At 38.9% G+C, this 21,417-nt stretch overlaps 1 protein-coding gene across 1 annotated transcript in view; it reads right to left on the bottom strand.

The window, feature by feature from the left end:
- RALGAPA2 (Ral GTPase activating protein catalytic subunit alpha 2) overlaps positions 1 to 21,417 on the bottom strand; it is a 132,924-nt gene that overhangs the window by 35,674 nt on the left and 75,833 nt on the right. The window contains exons 36-37 of the mRNA XM_059828587.1: positions 18,835 to 18,993; positions 13,469 to 13,596 (exon numbers count right to left, since the gene is read on the bottom strand). Of these exons, the coding sequence (XP_059684570.1) occupies positions 13,469 to 13,596; positions 18,835 to 18,993 (287 nt within the window). The remainder of the gene's footprint in view (positions 1 to 13,468; positions 13,597 to 18,834; positions 18,994 to 21,417) is intronic.

Here is a 21,417-nt window from a genome sequence, read left to right as displayed (position 1 = left end):
TAAATACAAGGGGAGTAAAATGTGTGTCTGCATGCATTGTATTTCTAATGTTCTTCCAATAAGTGCTAAAATGAAAAAATGAAACATTTTGTTCAATGGTCTCTGTATATCTTCTTCAATGATAGAAGCGAAGATAAAAAATTGTTGTTTTGGGCATTAAAAAGAACACCGAAGTCCATGTGAGCCTTTTATTTGTAAACATCAGTTTTATAGATATTGTAATTGACATGAAAAATTGAAACTAAAAGCAAAATTTCTCCACTTTGCTTTCCAAGATCCCAGTACTTTGTGTGTTGACTTTTGGGATTCCAAAATGCATGTTGCTGTGGTATTTAAAAAAAAACGGAAATGCTGGCATGCAAATCCTATTCAACAACTTGAGAATACTAAGGGCTTTTACAAGGCAAAGAACACGTTAAAAGTTCATTAATTAAACAGTGCTTGTGAACAGATGGAATGGCTATCTGGGCTCTAATTACTGTAAGTTGGTACAGAGGTTCGCGGACCTTAATGAGGTTCAATAAAATGAATGATTACACATCCATCACAATTAGAGAAACCTGTAAGATGAGCTGAATTATCACGGCAACAAGTCATAAAACACGGGAGCACAAAAACCAACAGGCTCTGCGAAAGCCTATAAAGAAAACGTTTCTGAATTAGAACGGGTCTTCTGGATTGGAACAATTTCTCTCTACTGCCAACCCCATAAAAATGCTCAGTGATTTAACTATAAAGGTTGTACTGTCCCTGTCTGACATCCTGGAGGATTGATTAGCCATAGGAGAGTGCAGGGCACTACAGTACCTAAAGGGTTAGCAACAGCAAAGCAAACAAGGCAACTATCTGAAAAATAACCAGTTACGGAAATGAAGAGAATGGGAACCCTTTGTCGCACATTAAATACGTTGTTCAAAATAAAGACACCAATGTTTCTTTTCATCTTCCCAGTGAAATAGAGATGTCAAACATCAGGTACACAAGCTTGTTTAAAACCAGTACAATTAGAAAACGATGCTATGTGGAAAACTGTGTACTTGAGGTTATTCAGACTGATATGTGTGGGTGTAACTGCTATTCCTACAACTCCAAACCTTTAAATAACATGGGGTTTTATTTAAAAATTAAGGACAGAAAAATAATCTCAGCCACTTCCATTTCCTACCACTGGAGCTGCCTGTGGGAAACTGTGTTTTTAGAGCCTCGAATTTCCCAGCTCTAATAGGGCTGGCAGCAGGGAGAGGAAGATGGAGACAGAAATTAATAGTAAGGGGAGGAGTTCACTTATGACATGTGAAGTTTCTGAACATCAGCTTCAGTGCTCATTCCCAAAGTGATGTCTCTATGCTTCTATCGTCTTCCCTGTACTGCTACACTTCTGTTGCCTTAATGGTGTTAGTCTGGCAGACACAGCCCTTAAAAATTCCAGAAGTCAACTTTCAACACCAGGAAGTTAATTAGAGTCACAGGTATGGCACAAGTTAAGGTAAGATTTTTCAGGAACAAGAGAAAAGAAAAATGCATGCTAGCTCGAGGTTATTTTCTGAATTTTAATGACTTCCCTTTCATGATGCTGCATTTTTGATATCAAGACTTTGCAGTAATGAAAAAGTGAGCTAGCCCCAAGTTTGTTTGTTACAGTGATAACACTAAGATTTCTGAGTGAAATAACTGCTACTTGAACAATACTACTTTGCCCAGCTGAAAGGTGGGCGGGAGAATGCCTATTTTATTTAAGGGAGTCAACAAACTGTAGACTAGCAAGGTTTTATAAGATCATCCACATGGTTACACAGGTGAAAATGAACGAGATGGATAACCTTAAATAGGTACAATAAATCTAATTATTCAGCAGAAGTTACAGTTACAGGTTCTCAAAAAAACCTGGCCCATGCCAATTCAGAGAAAGTATTAACAAACAGCAATTGAACTGAGATTTTTTGTTTTTTAACAGAAAATGCTGTACATGTACTAGACTGTTACTTAGCATTAGATTTAAGAAATCATTAAAAGCCATCTGCTCCTGTTTATACACTAGAACCCCGACAGTTAATCTTACTGTGAAATACACACAGCAGTATGATACTGAAGAAAGAAAAAATACATATTAAAAACGCCAGCCAATAAACCCACTATGAAAAAGTAGCTTTCTCCTGTTCTTCTCTCTTGCTGTCTCCACGTTTATGTCCCCAACTTAATCAAAAAGTCCCCAGTAACAGGATAGCTTTAAAAGTTTTTCAAGCGCATGTAGAGGGAAAGCCTTTCCTCTTTAAAGAATGATGTAAGATTACAGTGCTACCCATTAAAGTAGCTTTTATATAATAGGCACAAAAATTATACACCTCATCCTCTTAGTATCAAATGCACAGAATCAGGCAGGTTGGAAGGATGTCAGGAGGTGATCTAGTCTCACGTCCTCAAAGCATGGTCAACACTGAATTCAGAAGCTCATTTTTACTAAGAGAGAAACAAAGCAATTTAGAAAATTCAAATTTAAACCTAAAAACATTTTTCCTGTTTAGAAAATGATTTCTTAAGTTTTGAATGAAGTGATTGCAGCATATATGGTTCATGAAAAACATATACTGAAGTCAGGTTTTCTTTAAAAGAGAAAAAGAAGATAAGTTTGATAAATGATGTAAACTTATATTGGTGATTACACATTTGTATTAATGCAAGTGCCCAGATCGTTGGGGAGGCACACAAAAATGCCCATATGCCCATCTAGCTGGTCTTCTGCGTCCTTTGTGCCTTCTCACCACACCTGTGGAGAGGCGAACATGCTGTTTCAGGGACACGGGAACTGCCTTGCTGGATCGAAACCGCAGTTTCTGAGGTCGGCACCCGGGCTTCGGCCATGGCAAGGACATGCTGCATCGCACTGGACCTGTTGGGAACCCCACAGCAGGCCTTTGTGGATTCACCAGCCCCACAAAAGCTCTCAAACCATCCCCTAGAGTAAAGACTTTCTGAAGCCAGGACTTCTTAAAAACATTCCCTGCAGGAGCATTAACCCTGATGAAGCACTTCCCACAGGGGTTCCCTGTAACAAGTTGCTCGCGGGGAGCCCGAACCGCCAAGCTCGGCCACCTTCATCTTTCACTGCAGGTCCCTTTGTTCCTTTGTTGGGATGGAGGGAGCCGGGAGCTTCCTGCCGCGCTGCCCGCTCCGTTCCCTACTGCTCATACTTCCCTCGTGCTTTTTGTCTCGTAACAACAGTAAGCAAGCCTCAGCTTTTCACTCTCTCTTCCAAAGAGTCTTTTCATGACCTATATAATTCCACATTCATGCAAAGTGCCCGTGTGCCATGCAACCAGGATGTGCTTTAGTTTTCTCCAAATTTTGCAGCTTAATTTGATGATTACACTGTAAAAATTAAGACATATCCTTTTAATCTAAATTACTCAGGGTAATTTAACTTAATTGTATTAAAACATAGAAATGATCGCTGTACGTTCTGCACAAAGGAATCAGACTGGAAGGTTAAGAATCAGCATCAGTGATACCAGCAGCTCCCTCTAGTTGGAAAGTGTATTATTTTTCTCCCCAAAGAGCTAGTATATAGGAAAGATAGCCAGATATTACAAGCTTCTTACAGTAAGCAGCTTGGTTAACTCACGCTGTAATATACAATCATTGTAGATCTACTGGCTACATTGCTTTGATTCTCTCTCAGATGAAAATAACTTTTTATTATCTATGCTGACTTCTGACTATTTTTGTAATATGTAACTAGCAAAAAAATTAAAAATTCCCAACATCGACAATAAAGCTACTTTGGAACAAAAAAATTACTGTATGTTAGAACAGCGATTTGAAAACTGTGTTTTACTGAAATTTAAAATAAGTGTTAGAACTTGCATATGCTTCAAATAAATAGAGGGTTTCATATATTGATCCAGAAGCCACCTCCTTACATTTCCAAGGCTTTGAAACTAAAGAAGAGGCTTTTTAGCCTGAGGGGTTAAAAGTGTGGGTGTGGAAGTGGGCTTTTGTTAGAAAAATTAGCAATGCTATGAGTCATTGTGCATTAGCGGCAGAATAGTTTTGCATCTTGTATGAATCCAGACACCATATGCCATGCGAGGGCCTGCTACTTTATGCGGTGCCTCTGCTGACGGGCGGCCACGTGGGCATCCCCAGCGGAAAGGCTGTCTGCGCGCGGCGGCAAGCGTAGGAACCCGGTGATCCGAACACGCTGGACATTGTCGCGAGCAGCAGGAACAGCTGGTAAGCTAGCAGAGCTAGCAGAGCTAGCAAAGCCAGCGCGCCGCAGCGGCGGCGGCGAGCCAGCATGCTAATGAGATGGCGAGCACGCACAAAGCCCACCGCAGAGGGGATCGACCCCAGTGCTGTCGGCTCCTGCACGGCCCAGATTGCGGACATTTTGGCCCGCTCCTCGAAACCACGCTGCCACTGCTCCCCTGCGCCCGCCGGTCTCCCCAGTGCCGCACGCCTTGCTCTGCTGAAACACAAACGTCATCTTTATTCTTGTGAGCAACGCAGCAAGCAGGCCAAGACGACAACCATTAGTCAGGCGAAACTCATGCTGAAGCCAATGCGCGTTTTGTGCGTGTGAGGATCGCACAGCCTGAATTTAAATTTAAAGTCCATTCAGATAAAACTCTACTTCCTTTTTTTCCCCACCCATTTGTGACAAAGCCAAACACAAATAACCCTAAGAAATCCAAAGTGCAAGTGAGCGTTCAGAAGCAAGTTTCCAAAAGGTGCAAGGGAGGTTTTAGCTATACAAATCCCTTCAAAGTTAACAGGGGCAGAACAGCAAAATCATCAAAACTTACTTTGAAAATACAAAGAACACAAACCCCTTTAATTGGTCTGTGAAGGTGAAAGTCTGTAAGTGAAAAAACCACCAAACCCCCTAAGATTGAATTAAATACTTAGTAGTAACCTGAATATATCAATTTTGCTTCTGTCAAACTTCAAATAGAGCCTCTCATTAAACACAAGTTAGAGGTTCCTTGTCTAATATGACAGAAAACATAAAAAAAGATAGGTGTTTGGACCTCTCTGTATCTTACTTGAAGAGAGTGGGAGCTTGAGTTCACATCTTACTACGAAAGGTACATTTACTAGTTAGTTATAAACAAAAAACCTATACCACACTGACTCGATGTTTGTTATTGCAAGTTAAATTGAAGGCAGACTTCCATCACAGACCTCCTGGAAACCCTTTGGGTAGGGCATGATTACGCTAACAAAACTGCACTTTTAATAAACTTGTTTTGTTTTTACAGAGAACAGAAACACTCTGATTGCTGTCAGCTTGACCAAAGCTGTAGGTATTTCATGAACGATGCCGCCAAAGCTGGTGGACTGCAGATGAGTGAGAGACGAGCGGCCAGTTTATCTAGAAATGTGGCCAATGTCAGGCTGCTATAAGCACCCTGTTAGGCACCCCGTGAGTACCTACTAGCTATCGGCCAGTCGGTACCAACCTCAGAATCCATACATTTCCCTCTTAGCCCTTGCTCACGGTGCCCTTTGCAGACTGGCAGAGAAATCTACTGCATTTTGCTTGTGAATATACAAAGAATAATACTGTGCTTTTACAGATTTAAACTGGATAAACATTACTCCCAGCAATCTTAAGAGCCACAGTAGTACACAAATCCCTTTGCACAACTCAAGTTTGATTCAGCGCTAGGACACAAGTTTAAAGTAGCACTTAAATGAAAACCCCAGTTACCTGCAAAATTATTCATGAACAAGTAAAATATTACTGATGAAGAAATGTAATGAAGAAACCAAGTGTTTCATTCAAAGCAGCAGCTTCTCCGTGGCAGGGGAGAGTTAGGATTCAAATTCCCAATTCCCAGTCCTGATGCACTGCTTATACTTTATGTACGATACTATTTCCAGCACGATCATGACTTTCCAGTCTCTGATAGGAGCTCAAGAGGTATGGCTGTGTATTTTGGGAGGTTGTTTTCAATTAGTGCACATGTACATCATTTAAATCCAAAGCTGAGTTTGGGTTGTTGTTTTGTTTTTTTTTTCCTATTTCTGACATATATCACACAGTGAATTCACTTTTCATTTAAAAAAACATTACATTCATGATGTCACTTAACCGCAGGTTCATTTCTGGAACTACCCATTAAATCACTTAGCAAATAAAAGCCTTTAAAAATGTTGTGGTTTATTTACTCTTACTGAAGAGTACAGTTGCTGCACAGAGATCATCATCAGGAGGGGCAGCAGTTAGTGCAATTTAAAACTCTGCTACAGAATTAGCTTGGGACTTTCTCAACAACCCTCAGTGATCTTTACAGCTTCCAGCCATGGAGAAGAATAATGATGCCCCATGTTATAGCAGAAAAATAAATTGTATTGGTAACATGCAAACTTCACTGCTGCCTCCCCTGCCTTCTGTAAAACGGTGAAGCTCACCAGCAGTTCACAGTAATGCATATACAAAACGTGTGTCTAAAAAGGGACTATGAACATGGACAGGTATGTACAGATGCGTGCACAAAAATGCAGAAATTTGAAACCATTGCGTCCGTACATCCAGCAGCATGTGAAGTTTAAATCCACAGGAGCATTATATACTCTTTATATATTCACAAGCGGGATGCAGTAGATTTCTCTGCAAGTCTATGAAGAGCACTATGAATAAGAGCTGAAGAGCCGCCTCCACAATCCCATGTAATGCCACCTAAAAGCTTTGCCTCGCATGACTTATTACAGGCTGGAGCAGATTAGAGGCATCGATCGCTGCCTGGAGAAGGTTCTCGCTGCGAGGAGGGAAGACAGCCGCAGAGACAGACAGCCCGCCATCGATCTGCTCCAGCGGGGAGCTGCACTGCAGAATGAAGGTCAGTGCTGCTTTACACCACCCCGAACAGCCACCGCCGCGTTCATCAGCATCCCTCAGAGACTGCTGCAGCGGGACAAAATACTTCTGTCTGAAACTGAAACCCTCATGCGAGGGCTGGTTACAGCAACCGCCAGAAAAGCGAAGGACAGCAAGTTAAACCTGCTGCTCTCTGCAGACAAAGCAGCAGAGGACTGACTACAGACAGACACTCCTGCGAGCCAGAACCAATCACTTCGGCAGAAAACTGTCAGATGCCATGTCATATAAATTGTCACAGCTCCTGTGACACATGCTTTAGAATTTCATAGTAATTTCTAACAGCATCTACATAGCTTGAGGGCATAACTTCTTTGGATGAAATAAAGGGAACAAATTGTGAACCCTTCTCTAAAAAGAGTAATAGGCTTTCTATTTTATTTTCACGGTGCGATCAAACAACTCTTTATAATCAAAGCAGAGTTCTAAATGCAAGCTCAACAAAGCACATTTTGAAAGGTACGCAAAATGCGTTTTCAGGCATCTGACGTTACGTGCAGCTACAAAATACATGACAGCCATTCACACAATTAAGTCCATCATAGCAAATATCTTTCTTTTTTAGTCTCTGACAAAGCAGGTAAGCAGATCAGTCGCTCTACATTAAGTTAATCAGAAATTGGCTTAAACCAACAAAAGGAATTAATTCAGAATTCAAAGTTGATGTTCTTTGCTTAATCTTCTTGATTCCCGACATGACATACTAATATATAGTAGATGTGTTAATATCTGGATACAATATAATGAATTAAAGTTATGGATATATTTCTTCATTGTGTATTTAGATGGTCTTTTGATTATATCCTAATGAACTACTTGTTTGGTATAGTTAAGTAGGCATACCATATTCATTACAGTGGATAAAACTTTAACCGTTGCTCATGTATCAGATTACTTCTCCAAAGTAAGGGCTGTGTTTTCTTCTGGCCCACAAACAGGATTGCAAATCGTAAGCAGGGAAATGGTGACATCCAGTGCTCAGATATTATGTAAAGCGTATGCATCCTCATTGTGCTCTTTCTTGTTTGTTCTAATGCATGGACACCTTCAGCATCTAATGCGCAGATGCATTACATTGCAGCAAAGTACTACGAACATCCATGATAAACTTAAGAAGAATTTACAACTCTCTTACTTTCAGGTTTTCTCTTTGAATGAACAACAAATAACCCAAACAACTTTGGAAACAATACCACAACCTGCCACTGTGGTAATTTTTTTTCTTCTTACCAGACTGAGAATATTTAGGTCAGCCCTTATATAATTCTATTTATATTAATGAAAAAGGCAGAAGCAGTACAGCTTAAATTAGAGATTTGTTAGGATTACATCTCCAAGATGCACAGCAGCTACCCGAAATGGACAGTTTTGACGGCAAAAATAGTGGCTGACAGACACGACTCTGCATGCCCACCCCATCAGTTATTTCTTCTTCCCCTGTAGAGTAATCGCAGCACTGTCCTCTCATCAACATGCTGTAGAAAAGTATGAAAAATATGCAGGACAGAATAAGAACAAGCCAATTTATCCTGAAAGTGAGATTGCTTAAAAAGATGATTTTATAATAAACATGTTAATTCTCAATAAACCGCAACAGGAACTAACTTCCTATTTACTCATTCACAGGAAGATACATGTAGCTTAAATTGCTAAGAAACTAATTCAAAGACTACGAGAAATCAACGAAGAACACAGGAAAGACGACAAATGGTGCTTGCACATAGGGATATTTTACACCCTCCAGTAGGTTGCTTACAAAAAGCTGGTCAAAGCTAGTGTAACATTTCAGACATGTCAGAATCTCTCCTACTTTTCTTCAAATTCAGTCAGTGAGACCAGGCAGGACTTGAAGTATGAAAGTTTTTTGCAGCGGCGGAGAAAAAAAAAAGTGGTAAGATACTACAAATAACATAAAAATAATTTTTCAATTAAAATGAAGCTTTTTTCAGTAGAAGAGTGGAAACATTTACATTCAGGTACATGGGGCCACTTCACAAACTTCACAGATCATGACAGCAATTCACCAAAGTTTCCTCTTCACCACTGTGGCCACTTCTCAAACTCTTGAGAAGCTTTCCTTTCCAGCTAAGAAGCAGGCGAAAAGGCTCAAAAAGCCTTGCTCCACCTTACACTTAGACGTTTTTCTAAAACAGACCACACCTGGTACAATCTTTCAGCCAATGCAATTTAAAGAACGCCTGTCTTAATTGCGAAGATAATTTTGTACTACACTTTATTTTTTTTAAAAAAGATGATGATAGAAGATAAAAGAATCCAGGATGTTTACCTCTATTGTTATTATGAAACATGTGAGATGGGAAAGAATAAGCATCCTTGTTATGAAATTTCGTAAGTAAAACCTGACACCAACTTACAAATCTCTAAATAAGAACAATTTAATTCAAGGAGCAAGGAAATTACTCCATTTTGAAAGACTATCTGTATTGTGGGCAGACAAAATTGCATTTCCCTATGCATTCTACGGGGAGCTTTTTGCTCAGACATCACTTTCCCCAAATCCCAAAGCCTTTTTGGAGACCAACATTTAAATTATGGACCAACCAAAGCGCCTGGCACCTGCAGGCTTAGTTACATTTTCATATTTGGAGGTTTACTAGCACCTGAGCTTAAAAACTGTCAGCTTAAAAAGCAGCTGTAAATCAGACCCATAATAAAGACTTAAATACAAACCCTGTTTTCTGAACCCCCCCGCCCCATATTTATCTGTGTTCAGAAGTCCTTTCCAGCATACAACTAATTGAATATAAGCTGGAAGAGAGCACAAAGATGCAGTTTTGTATCACCACCCCTACCATTTTTTAAAATATTCAATATTACTGGAACTAGAACAGACCCTTGCTTAGGGGGTCCTGCTCAACTCAATTACAATTACCAAAGCAGTGCACCAAAGCACCAAATTACAAATGCACTGTTCTTCATCCCTGCTCTCATCTCAAAGCATCCTGCTTATAGACTCGCATTACTCTTAAATACTGATAGTTAGCAACCTCTGCTTTAACTGGGCTTAATTAAGAGGAGCTTTAGTTTTGATACCTAATTATTCGCCTGTGATATTAGTTGTTCCTTCCTTTCCCCAGCACATAAAAAGGTGGCTTTAATGCTCTCAAAAACTTGCATAAATGTATACTACTTTATACAACAATTTTAGTAAGTTTAAATATTATTCTTCTTGGTTCTTATATAATTTAAGGCACATTATTGTTTATGATTTCCATAAAATACACAGGCATATTTAAAACAAAAATTATTGCCTGAAAAAGCAGACTGGTGAGGCTGCTGAAACACATTACCTCGCACTCAACAGTTACTTAAGGATGGTGAGAGCACCAATTAGCATGGTCTGCAGCCGCTCACTCTCAATGCTTCATTGCACCAAGAATGAATGCACTCCTGAAAAAATGGTTATTTTGAACATATACTAATGTATAATCATCCATGACCATGTAAACATTGCAGCAGCTACAGAAACAACTGAGCTTTAACCATTCAAAAGAGAACTGAGCTATGCGTTAACTACCCTGTTTTTGCTCCTGTGTAATGCCATTGCATGCCGTTTGATGTACACAAAGAACTTTTAGCCAGAATGGCTTTAAACTAAAGTTTAAATACAGTTAATTATCTTCTAATGAATATTTCTCTCGCCCTAATGCATTCCATAAAACAGAAACAGTTACATAAACATAAAAAATAGATTTAAAAATAAAATCTGATGTGGTCTGCCATAGTTACCTTCCTCATTTTCAAAGAGATTTCCAACAGAAAAATGTATTTGGGTACGACAGTGGAATTTGTGTCATCATGACCAAGCGATTACAGCGCACAGCGAGATTCTCCCGTGGCTCTGCGGTCCTGGTCCCCATGGAAACCAGACTCGGATATTGTCCTCCACTCGCTGGAGCACGGAGACTTGGGAGCCTTTTGTGCCTGATGAGATTTCTTCCACAACCTTCCAGCAACAGACCCTATGCTTCCTCCTGACTCTTTCCTAATTGAGATGCAAATTAATCTCTGTGGCTGATTACACTTCCCTTAAAGCCCCTGACAAGTGCAGCTGTAACCAGAGTTTACAGACTTTCCAACAAGTGACTTCAGCTGTCACTACTGGCAAGATGCTGCCCCAGCTCCCTGGCACGCGACCCCGCACAGGCAGCGCTTCCCGCAGGCACCACGACCAGCTCATTCCCCTTGCACCTCGCAAGGCAGGAGCGAGGTCAGGGCTCTGCTCCGGCTGGAGCCTGGTCGCAGCAGGTATTTCACACGCTGCCGCTGCTCCAACACGAGACTCAACATCTTACTGCCATTGAACCATTTACGCCAGAAAAAGCGGTCAATCAAGTTCTAACCACACTTGAATCAAGAAAATTTTTAGCTACTAACCCTTATTATGCATGCTGCCTTTCAACATGACCCGTGTGACAAACAGAAGTGGCAGACCACTCCTCAGCTCTGCCTTACACAGGCTTTTCTGCACTCACCCAAACTGCAAGTTTATGTCTAATGTGCTGTCAAACATCATCCGTTACTTTTTCCAGGATTATGGCTTTTTATTTCTCCCTTCTATTGAAATTTTTTGAGTTATTTCACCTTTGAGTTATCTTCATCTCCAGTCTGACAAAGTTACTAAACTTCAGTTTCATCTTCTGTTTAAATTGCTGGGTCTGCTTTCCCCCATTCTCCTCGTAGCAGTTAGCAAAGCAAACACCAGAGTGAAGTCATTCACTGTGCGAGCACCCTTTGGGAGCTACAAAGCAGTGTTACTGCATTGGTCAGGTTCAAACGCCACCTTTCCTCATCTATACATTTACATTCCAATTCCTGGCTCACTAAAAATTTTAGTATATCTTTGTGCTTACAGGGAGCAGTTATTGTTAACCTTTGCTGTAAGAAAAAAGTGTTTCATTATCTCTAGTAAGAGTTGTGGATAGCTTTCTCTCCCACTCCAGTGTCATCCTGATGGGATCTTCCTACCACATGATCTTTGTCCAGTTTCAGAAGTTTCTCAAACCACTTTCATTTATCAAACAGACAAGTGGCAGTTGAATCACTGCAGATATCGTTGGTGCAAAAGCAGGCACAAAAAAGGAAGAAAAGAATCCGGGGACAGATGCTGTTTCAGCTAGACCTCAAACATATGTTGAGAAGTGGCATGTGCTATCATATTTGTGCTGCTCATGTTTCCCTGGGGACAAGGAAGGACCCAGAGAGAGACCCTATTGGAAAGCAGGAGCACAGCAGGCTGGTGAGTGCTGTTCACTCACAAAATGTTTAAAGCCAAAAGATGAGCAGGATCAGGAATCATAGGACTCCGACCAGGAGTGAGGTGCTGGGATAGCCGTAAGAGGCAACAGGATCTCTCCATTCTTGTAACCGCTGTTACTTATGTTAATTTTACTACACTACCCTCTTATTATTATACATGGACTATAGAAGCAGATGGATTAAGCTAAATTCTGCATAGAAGAATTTTAGTAATTAGCTAGATTTCTCTCATCAAACAAAAGTGGAAAACTTGGCAAGTTTTGAATCATCTGTTAGGTACTGCCACGGTTTTGCAGCTGAGGTATTGCATTCAACTGCTTACACAACAACCACCAATTGTCTTTGTTTTAAAACGAGTACACAATGCTACTTTTAATTTCTGACAACTTTTGCAAAATATACTGGATAAAATTTAGCCTTTTTTAAAAAAAAAGCACAGTATTTTGAGGATATTTTGTGTTTTAAAAACGTGTCTCAAACTAATTAATCAATGTTGTTTCAAAGACCAAAACATTTAATTTACAAACTCTTCCTTAAAGTCCTATGGTTAGAAAAATACTCACATCAAAAGCTCCCCAAAGAAAACGAAGTGCAGTGAGTGTTGGTCCTGAGATAAGTCATATGATTAACAAAACAAGCTATAAAATGTTTCTAGCATAATTATGGCTTTATGAGTGAAAACCAGTAATAACGCTATTAGTCTGTATATCACAGAAGAATAAAAGTCTATGCTACAATTCCTGTAACAGAGAAGCATACCTTCTAGTCATCTTCCAGCAGCTGTTGGAAAAAGTTCTGAAAATGCCCTAACACGGACATGGCTGGAATAAAACTGGAATTCGGGAACTGAAACATCTGTATCTGAGGCCGAATCCCATCTGTCTTATTAATGTAGTAAGTCCAGGTAAAGCCAATTGGACTACTTTTTTGAATAAGATAATACAACTGAGCTCTGTGTATTAGCCTAATATACACTGTAGATAACTTCTATTAGCATGAAAGAAAATTGAGTACTGTCATTACTTACAATTCAAAGCATCAATGTTAAGTCCAAGTCCACCACCAGCAAGACTGTCTGAAGTTGCTGGTGTGAACACTCTTGTGACCTTATGATCTTATTTTTAAAACACTGGATGGCAACTGGGCGTGAACGACTGAAAACATTGAGCTTAACGCGAAGAAAGCTTTGACTTTTCCAATAAAATCAAATGGGAAGGATTTTTACTAAAGCTTACCTCTCCGCAGAATAACATTCAGAAGTAAGAACCCTACCAAGGGGAGCCTTGCCCCAGCAGGAGGAAAGGATACAAGCTCTGGTAGAGCGGGATGAGTGACTTGACGGCTCTGCTGGCATTGATGCACGTGGCACATATGAGGTTTGGCAGCAGCTTTGCAGTCACAATTGCTCCATCGAAGAGAGGACCGAAAAATGGCACCTGTGGACCCCAAAATAAAAACAATGCATGTAAAGCTGAGCCAACAGAAGTTGAAAGGTTAGTGTAGAGCACGGGAGCAACTTCCAAAATTACAAGCAGAAACAACATGCCCGACTCCCAGGGGGTTTTCACAGCAAGGCATCTGCTGCTTGAGAAAGGCGCCAGGGAGGCAAGAGGAGGCAAGTTTCACACTGCCCCCCACTCTAGACAGGGAAGTTACTCAGTTACATTACAAGCATTAGCTTGCTCTAGGTCTCCTCTCTAGATCATGTCACAGAGACTCCTCCAAGCACAGCAGCACGACACCGAAACGAACCACCTCCAAGGGCTGTAGCCACAGGGCCATTACCAGCCAGGTCAGCACTGCCGGTCAGGTGGTACCCTGGCTAGCACAACATACTGTATCTTGCATTTTATATTGATGTTTGGAATAATAAGCATCAAGACCCACTATAGACGACCAGTACGTTATTTTGCCATAAAATGGTATGGCCATATTGTTTTCCACACTGAAACTTCCAGTGTGATATTAATCTCCTAATTTTTTAAGTTTTAAAATCTTCCATAATTGACATCAGTATACTTTACATGTATATGCACATTTCACAGAATATTCAACTGGGTAAGCATGAGCTTGTTATGCATATGAACAAAATTCATCTATGAATTTGAAATCAATATTCCATTCTGAGTAGATATTAAGAGATGTTTTCCATCTTGCATCCCATCAGAAGACCCTAATTCATTGGCTGAATCCGACACTGGGAGGAGTTTTTGCAAAGTATTTGTTTCAGATCATCCTCTGTAAACTCTTTCCATGGACTTCACTGAAGGAAAAAAACAATTGAGCTGATCCAAGATAACAAGGTCTGTGGGAAGCAGAGGAGATGGCGGAAAACTACCACCTCTCAGAGGCAGTCCCCGTAAACACAGCTGGGACAGGCACAAACAGGTCTATTCCAGCATAGCATGTCAAGGTGTTAAAAAGCTGTTCCTTCAGGGTTACCTCCAGAGGAAACCACCATATAATGTCATTTGGTGACATATGGCTCTTCAGATAAAGGCTACATTAGGTAAAAGAGACACTTTATAAAAGAGAAAAATGGCCAGAATTGCATAGGCATAACAGACTTTGCCATGTCAAACCCAGAAAATTTTAATGTGTAAATATACTACAAATTTTAGTATTTACAAATAGTCAAACTAATTTCCCTTTCACAAACTCAAAATTAAAAAAAAAACCCAAACCCAAAAAAACAAACAACCAAAGCCCTAAAGAGAAGCTAGCGGCAATTATCAATATTTAAGCTATGGATTTTTTCCATCTGTACAGAGGCTTATCACATAAATAAATACTCTCTATTATTCTTCTGCAACCGCTTGTGGGTGACTGTGACAGTCATTCAATAAATGGACAAAGGGAATAATATAAATCCCCTGCATCTAGGGAATTCCTCTAATTAGAAGTGGCAATGAATTACAGAAGAAATTTGGTTTTAATATAACATCTGCAAATGACAGCTGTCTTTTCACACAGTTATTTTGTCATTCCTTTACTTAAAATAATTACCCGCCCCCCCAAAATAGATTAGTGTAAAACGTTTCCATAGTGGTTTTGCTTTTTTTTTTTTTTTTAATGCTAACGTTACTATCTAGGCAATTGGAAAGAAAGGTAACAGGAAGAAAATCTATGCCACCACAGTGATAATGATCTAGAGCATGAAGTTTTTCCTCTTTAAGCAATAACATTTGTAAGTGAAATTTTTAACACATACTCTTTTTACAAGTATTGACAAAAGGAGAAAAAAAAGTAAAACTATATTTTTATGTAAGTACAAATAAGGAGTTTAAGTATATACTAGTATTAAAATTATACCAACATACAAATACCAGATATGTGAAGTCAGATTAGCATTACATACGCTACTATACAGGGAAATTTATTGTCAGGCTTTTTGACAAGCAATTTTTGCTTACAGGACTTTGTTGCACTGTTTCAAAACCACTTGGAGTCTAGGGAGTGTGGTAGATTTTCTTAACACAGTATTACAGAATTTATATACTTAAAATATAAACAAGGTGTGTATATTTTATACACCTTATATATGTGTGCATATAAATACATTTAGAAAAATCTTTCAGTGGGCACACTCCAGCAAATTTATCAAAAATATCTCCAATCTGTCTGACATTTTAAAACAAGAAGTTCAATAATTGTTTTCTCTGAAAGCTTAATAGTCATCCTCCAATAAATCATACTTTTCTGTACTATAAAATTTCTTTTAAACACAGAAGTAGGCTGAACCCTAAAACCTGAAAGCTTTCCTTAGCATCCCTGAACTCTGTCCCCACAGTATAGAGATAAGAGTGCAGTGGGTGCTATTCAGCATGACTTTCATGAAATTGGGGAACATGCTTTTTTGAAGCACGTTTCAAATAATTATTTAATTATTTTATTATATAAACAGATTATTTCAAGAACTGTGTCCTTGGCACATGTTTTGTCAAAAAGTACTCATTTTTCACAACCCAAAGTTGGCATACACTGGCAGATGGAAAAAGAAAATAATGCAAAGGATGGAAGTGACTTTGTATGAGAGCAACTGATTTTACGTTACCAAAGAAAAGCAAGCGTAATCCACATGAAACCAGAACCAAGAGCAGTATTTCCCCAAATAGGTTCATAGCTTTTCAACGTGCGGGGCTAACCCTCTGGAGACCTGCAAAGGCGTCGCTGCCCTGCCTTACAGCAGCAGCAGAGCCAGCAGGCCTCGCTGCTCCCTGGAAGGCTCGGGGTCCGCAGAGCCTGCTGCGATACGAGGAGCATGCAACCGGACCATACGCCCATGTGGACACAAAGCTTGGAATTATTAATTCCCGAGCAGATCTACCAGCCACACCGAGGGTCATTAAAGTCAATGGAACTCACATATCGTCAGCTTCCATCTGTATAGGGCGCTCTGCGCACTCTGCCTTAACAAGGAGCTTGAGGGGGGAGACCAACTGAATGCATAGAGACATGCTCCCTTCTCAGTACTTTTCTGTAAGTTGGTATTAAATATCCGTTTGAGGAAAACAGTGTTTTGAATGGTTACAAAAAATATATTATGCTTTGACAGGAATAAAAAAAAAGAGTAAAGGGAAATATCCCCTTCCTTGAGTACTCCGAATGTCAATGCAAGTTATTCATGAAACAAAAATTAATATTCAAGCCCATTGCAAACACCTGCTTCGTTACAATTTCCAAGAAAAAAAATAATTATTTCTGTTGCATGCAGTAAAAGTAGGCAAGGTTAAATAAACCTTTTGAGCACAAAGACTTCCCCTCTATAGCAAGCAGCACTAGTTAAAAGAGTGGGGAATGGGTAAATTATTGTACCAAATGGCTGAGAATTAATCTCTGATGACTAGCTGCAATCTAACGAGGCATCTGTGTCCCAGGGAACCAGCAGTATGTCCCTGGCGGTATGTGCAGTGTGTAGAGTCTGCCTGGCATTCTTTGTCCTCTTTTGCAGGCAGCTTTTCGTCTCATTGTTCAGAATATCCTCATGCATCTGTGACGCGTGGAATGCATTCACACTAACAGACTTACTATTGTCTTCTCTCAGAAGCTTTGTTGAGCAAAGACTGCATCACGGTTCCTGATAATTATATTGCTTAATTAATCAAGACAAAAAAAATTTGCAAATCATTGCCCGGTTGCCAAGCAGGGAGATAAAAAATGAAAACAATACAAGCTGAAGCAATATAACAAAAGTAACAGCTATCTGATCAGAAATTCTTATATAATGAAGCTATTAATGCTAAATCGGTTAATGTTAACATTGCTCCAGGTGTCTCTACTTAGATGCAAACAAAAAGGCTAACATTATGTATATAAAAGGCCAAATGTTGCCATGGATTCTGTAACCTGATAGAGAGGACAGCCTTTTCATTTGATTAGGGAATGCAATTTAAATACCAGGGACTGAAGCCAAACAACAGACATTTCTCTCTGCAAGCCTCTTTCATTCACCCTGAGGTCAGTAGCTGGTGAACAAAAGGTCAGCCACACTTGCCCTGGAAATGTCTGGATTAATTTTATTACATTGTAATGGTTTGTACTTTAAATGTAGGGATAACACTAAATTTCCAGTTAGCTATTATTCTTTCTGCCCGTTGGGTATTTTTGACTAATATGTAAGATGACATAGCTTTTCTCGATTGGTTCATAGAATTTTCAAGTATGTTCGTAACACTGAATTCTGATTTTCCTGATGGAACATTAAGAGCTAAAATTGCCAAGAAGTAAACTGCAGAGCTCAAAATCAAGTGTAGGAAAAACACCCCACTATTTCAATTTATAAAAAATTTTCAAGTTTGAAATGTCTACTGGCAAACCACTGGTTGTTAATATATAATAGGTCTGTCATTCACAACCTAAAAAATATTGTATATAGCTTGTAAATATGTCATCTGATGTATGCATTTTTCCACAGCTGGTTATTCTCTTGGACAAATATCGTCCCTCATATAAGGGAAATGGTATTTGTCACACTGATTACTTTCATTCACAAAGTATATTTAATATACATTTTTGCATCCATATTGTACCAGACAAGCATTTATAAAAGTACCTTTTTTATACATGTGTACAGATGTACATAAACACACACCTGACATTTTGCAAAGAAAAAATCCATTATTTCCAAAAAATGTCTAAACCATGGTTGCATAACAATGATTTAAACAGAAAATACTAAAACACAAATACTTTGTTTGATGTAAGAATTTCCAATGCCTACATCATCCCATTGAGTCAGATTATGATGACTGTCTCAAAAACATGTGAGGTTATGCACAGTGCCATATGTACAACAGTAACCAAGCTGTATGGGGTGAATTAATAGCAAATGAGGAACTTAAATCTTTATTAATTTTGCTTTTATTGCCTCACACTGGAAATTTACAATTATATCAAACATTATTCTTTGTACAATAACTCCTATGGGTTGAGAATTCTGAAATATTTCTTTAAGCGCTAAGCATGAATATAAAATTAATTAGTAGCCATTTTGATCGCTATTAGTAATTCTAGTTTTAAAATAAAGGCTCATTGCTCAGCATACTTTTAAACTGAGATGGACAGACTATTTTGTATTTGCTGGGAAAAAAAAACCCAAACTCTAAAACACTGAGCTTTATTTAAGCAACAAAACTGTTGGTCACTTGCATAACACATACGAAGTCAAAACATACCTCCGGTTTCTTCATTATCTCTATGAAAAACATGTGATTCTTCATTGGATAAATAACAATTAAAACATCTCCAAAATCTGTTGGTATAATGCCTCTGCGGTAGTTCCTGGTGTGTTCAGACCAGACGATGTGAACCTCATCATTTCCCAAGTGACGAAGCTGCAACGGCAAATTGGCTCTTTATTAATCAGAGTGATAACAACAGTTTATGAGGGGTCATGGCTTACAAATTGAATTACAATGCTCAATAGTAGAAATATTTCATTACAGAAAAAGTTAAAATATTGTTTTTCTCCAGTTGCTCATGAAAAGATCAGCTAAATAATTTGCTTCATTCAGAACGCATTGTTGTCTGATGGCTTAATTAAGTAATTATCAAACTAGCCATTAGCACGATATGTAAATGTACATTACCTACAATAATTTAAGATGGAAATCTGAATTACTGGAGCAAAACATTAACCAACAGAACATCGTATCCCAGCTAAAATAAGTTAGCTGTCACAGAAATATGAAATGCCTTGACTCAGGATGTCAAGAGACTTTCCATCACGAACCACTATTACTGCATTTGTTATATCACAAATACCTCCTTGCTGACTCTGTCTGGAGAGGACTTTTGTTTGAAAATGTAAGCAAAATATCTGGGCAATGTGAATTAGAGAAGAATGGGAAATACTGTGGGAGTTACCTTTTTATTTGGAGCAGAGTTGCATAAAATACGGATAACATTTAAATGTGACATATACAAAATGCATCTGAAAGCCTGTGTGTTTGCTTTGTTATTGAAGGAACTGGAGGTGATCTAACAGATGGCAAAAAGTGTTTGGCAATCATGTACACGCTACACACAATAGTTTCAACTGTAAGCTTTAAAGTTAAAATTTAATCCACACGTAGAATGCCAGCCCAAAGCATAAAGAGAATTTAAGTCCCACTTAAAGCTTAAAAGACACACACCACACCCCCCCCCAATTTGGTGCTAGCCCCTGCAACAATGTGCACAATAGACCTAACAAAGAAGCAAAAACGTTGCTCTGCCTTCTTCACTGTGTCTGTGCGAGGGAAAAAAAGAAAAAGCAAAAAAGGGTAGTGATTTTCATTGGTAAATAACAACTAAGTAATCTCAACACGCCTTGTATCAGCCTATATTGTACCACTGAATTTTCCCTCTTCAGAACCAGGTAGTGCCTTTAAAAGTAAAGACTTTCACTCCTACACATTGGGTGGCAAACTGTACTGTAGTTTTAAGAGAAACATGGCAAAACCTATAATACATTAGGAGAATCAAAAAGTTAAAACTATGAATTTTGCTTGCAGTTTATACTCTAGCAGAGTAAAATAAAGCTAAGTTCATAGAGTGACTTAGATTTTCGCTTTATTTCAAATGAAACAGAAGATAGAGTTGTATTTTATTTACACCTATGAATAAAAGACATTTTTAGTTCTGTTTGAAGAAAATACAAACCATTTGTATCTTATAAAAACATGGAAACATCAACAATACTATTACTAGAGCTTCTTACATGTACAAAAATCAGTACAAATTACTGTTCTTATGGTCATCCTGATTTCTGTGCATTCTCTTATATTTTCTTAATTGCTCAGTAAAAATAAAGCATCATCCAAGAAAATACTTATGTTGATAATATCACAGTGCAGACTGATACATTCAAAACTAAGCAGTAATTTACATGTACAACAAAATCCTGATTTCACTTTCTGTGAACAGGTGCAGATGGGTCACCTTAAAAGTGATTAAAAGCAAGATGTAAAGTTTAGTCCTAAAAACCCAAAAATCTGTCTGGCTACAAGACTTTGTGCACAACAGGTTATACATACTGAGGATCTAAGTGTTTGGCAAGGCTATTCCGCACACAGCCGAAGCTGAGCTGTAATTTTCTATGAAAGCTGAGCGAAGGAAGGACCCAGCTCACACCAGCTGTATTCAGAACAGCCCAACAGCGATGTATTTGTAAGCAGTGCCCACAATTTATCAGGCTGAACCCAATGCATCCTGATACTAGAGTGAGTTCTGGCACTAGCTGTGCAACACAGAGAAAGCCCACAACGGCAGTATTTAGCAACCTCTACTTTAAAAAGCCCAACAAATAAATATGGAAACAGAATTCTGTAAGGTGATGCAATTGTCCAGTTGCACAGGGCAATTCACAAACTGAACGTAGCTCTTCTGTCTACAAAAACAAACCGTGAAGAAAAGGCTCTGTACTTCCTTGCCTCCTATTGCTTTTGGAGTGATAAATAGCATATACTGCTATAAAAACAGTAATCAAAATATGTCCAAATACTGCTTAAGAGCCCCTTTTTAAATCACAAGGAACTACTCTGATAATAATAAATACTTTTCATACTGAAGATTCCCAAAACACTTTGTACCTATATCGCATCCAGGAGAACAAAATTCAGTAAACAGGGAGAAGTTAGATCAGCCAAGGCTTGCTGTGCTTGTTTGAGACAGGAAGTGATGGCTATGAACTCAAAATCTTGCAAATGTTGTGTGATAATAAATTACTACCTTTGCTACAATCCTCACTGCATGCTAGTAACTAATTTTAAAGCTTG

This window comes from Gavia stellata, chromosome 23 (assembly GCF_030936135.1).
Source record: "Gavia stellata isolate bGavSte3 chromosome 23, bGavSte3.hap2, whole genome shotgun sequence".
In the NCBI taxonomy this organism is placed as follows: domain Eukaryota; kingdom Metazoa; phylum Chordata; class Aves; order Gaviiformes; family Gaviidae; genus Gavia; species Gavia stellata.
Note: the sequence above shows the minus strand (reverse complement) of the source record. Positions and strands in the feature narration are given on the sequence as shown.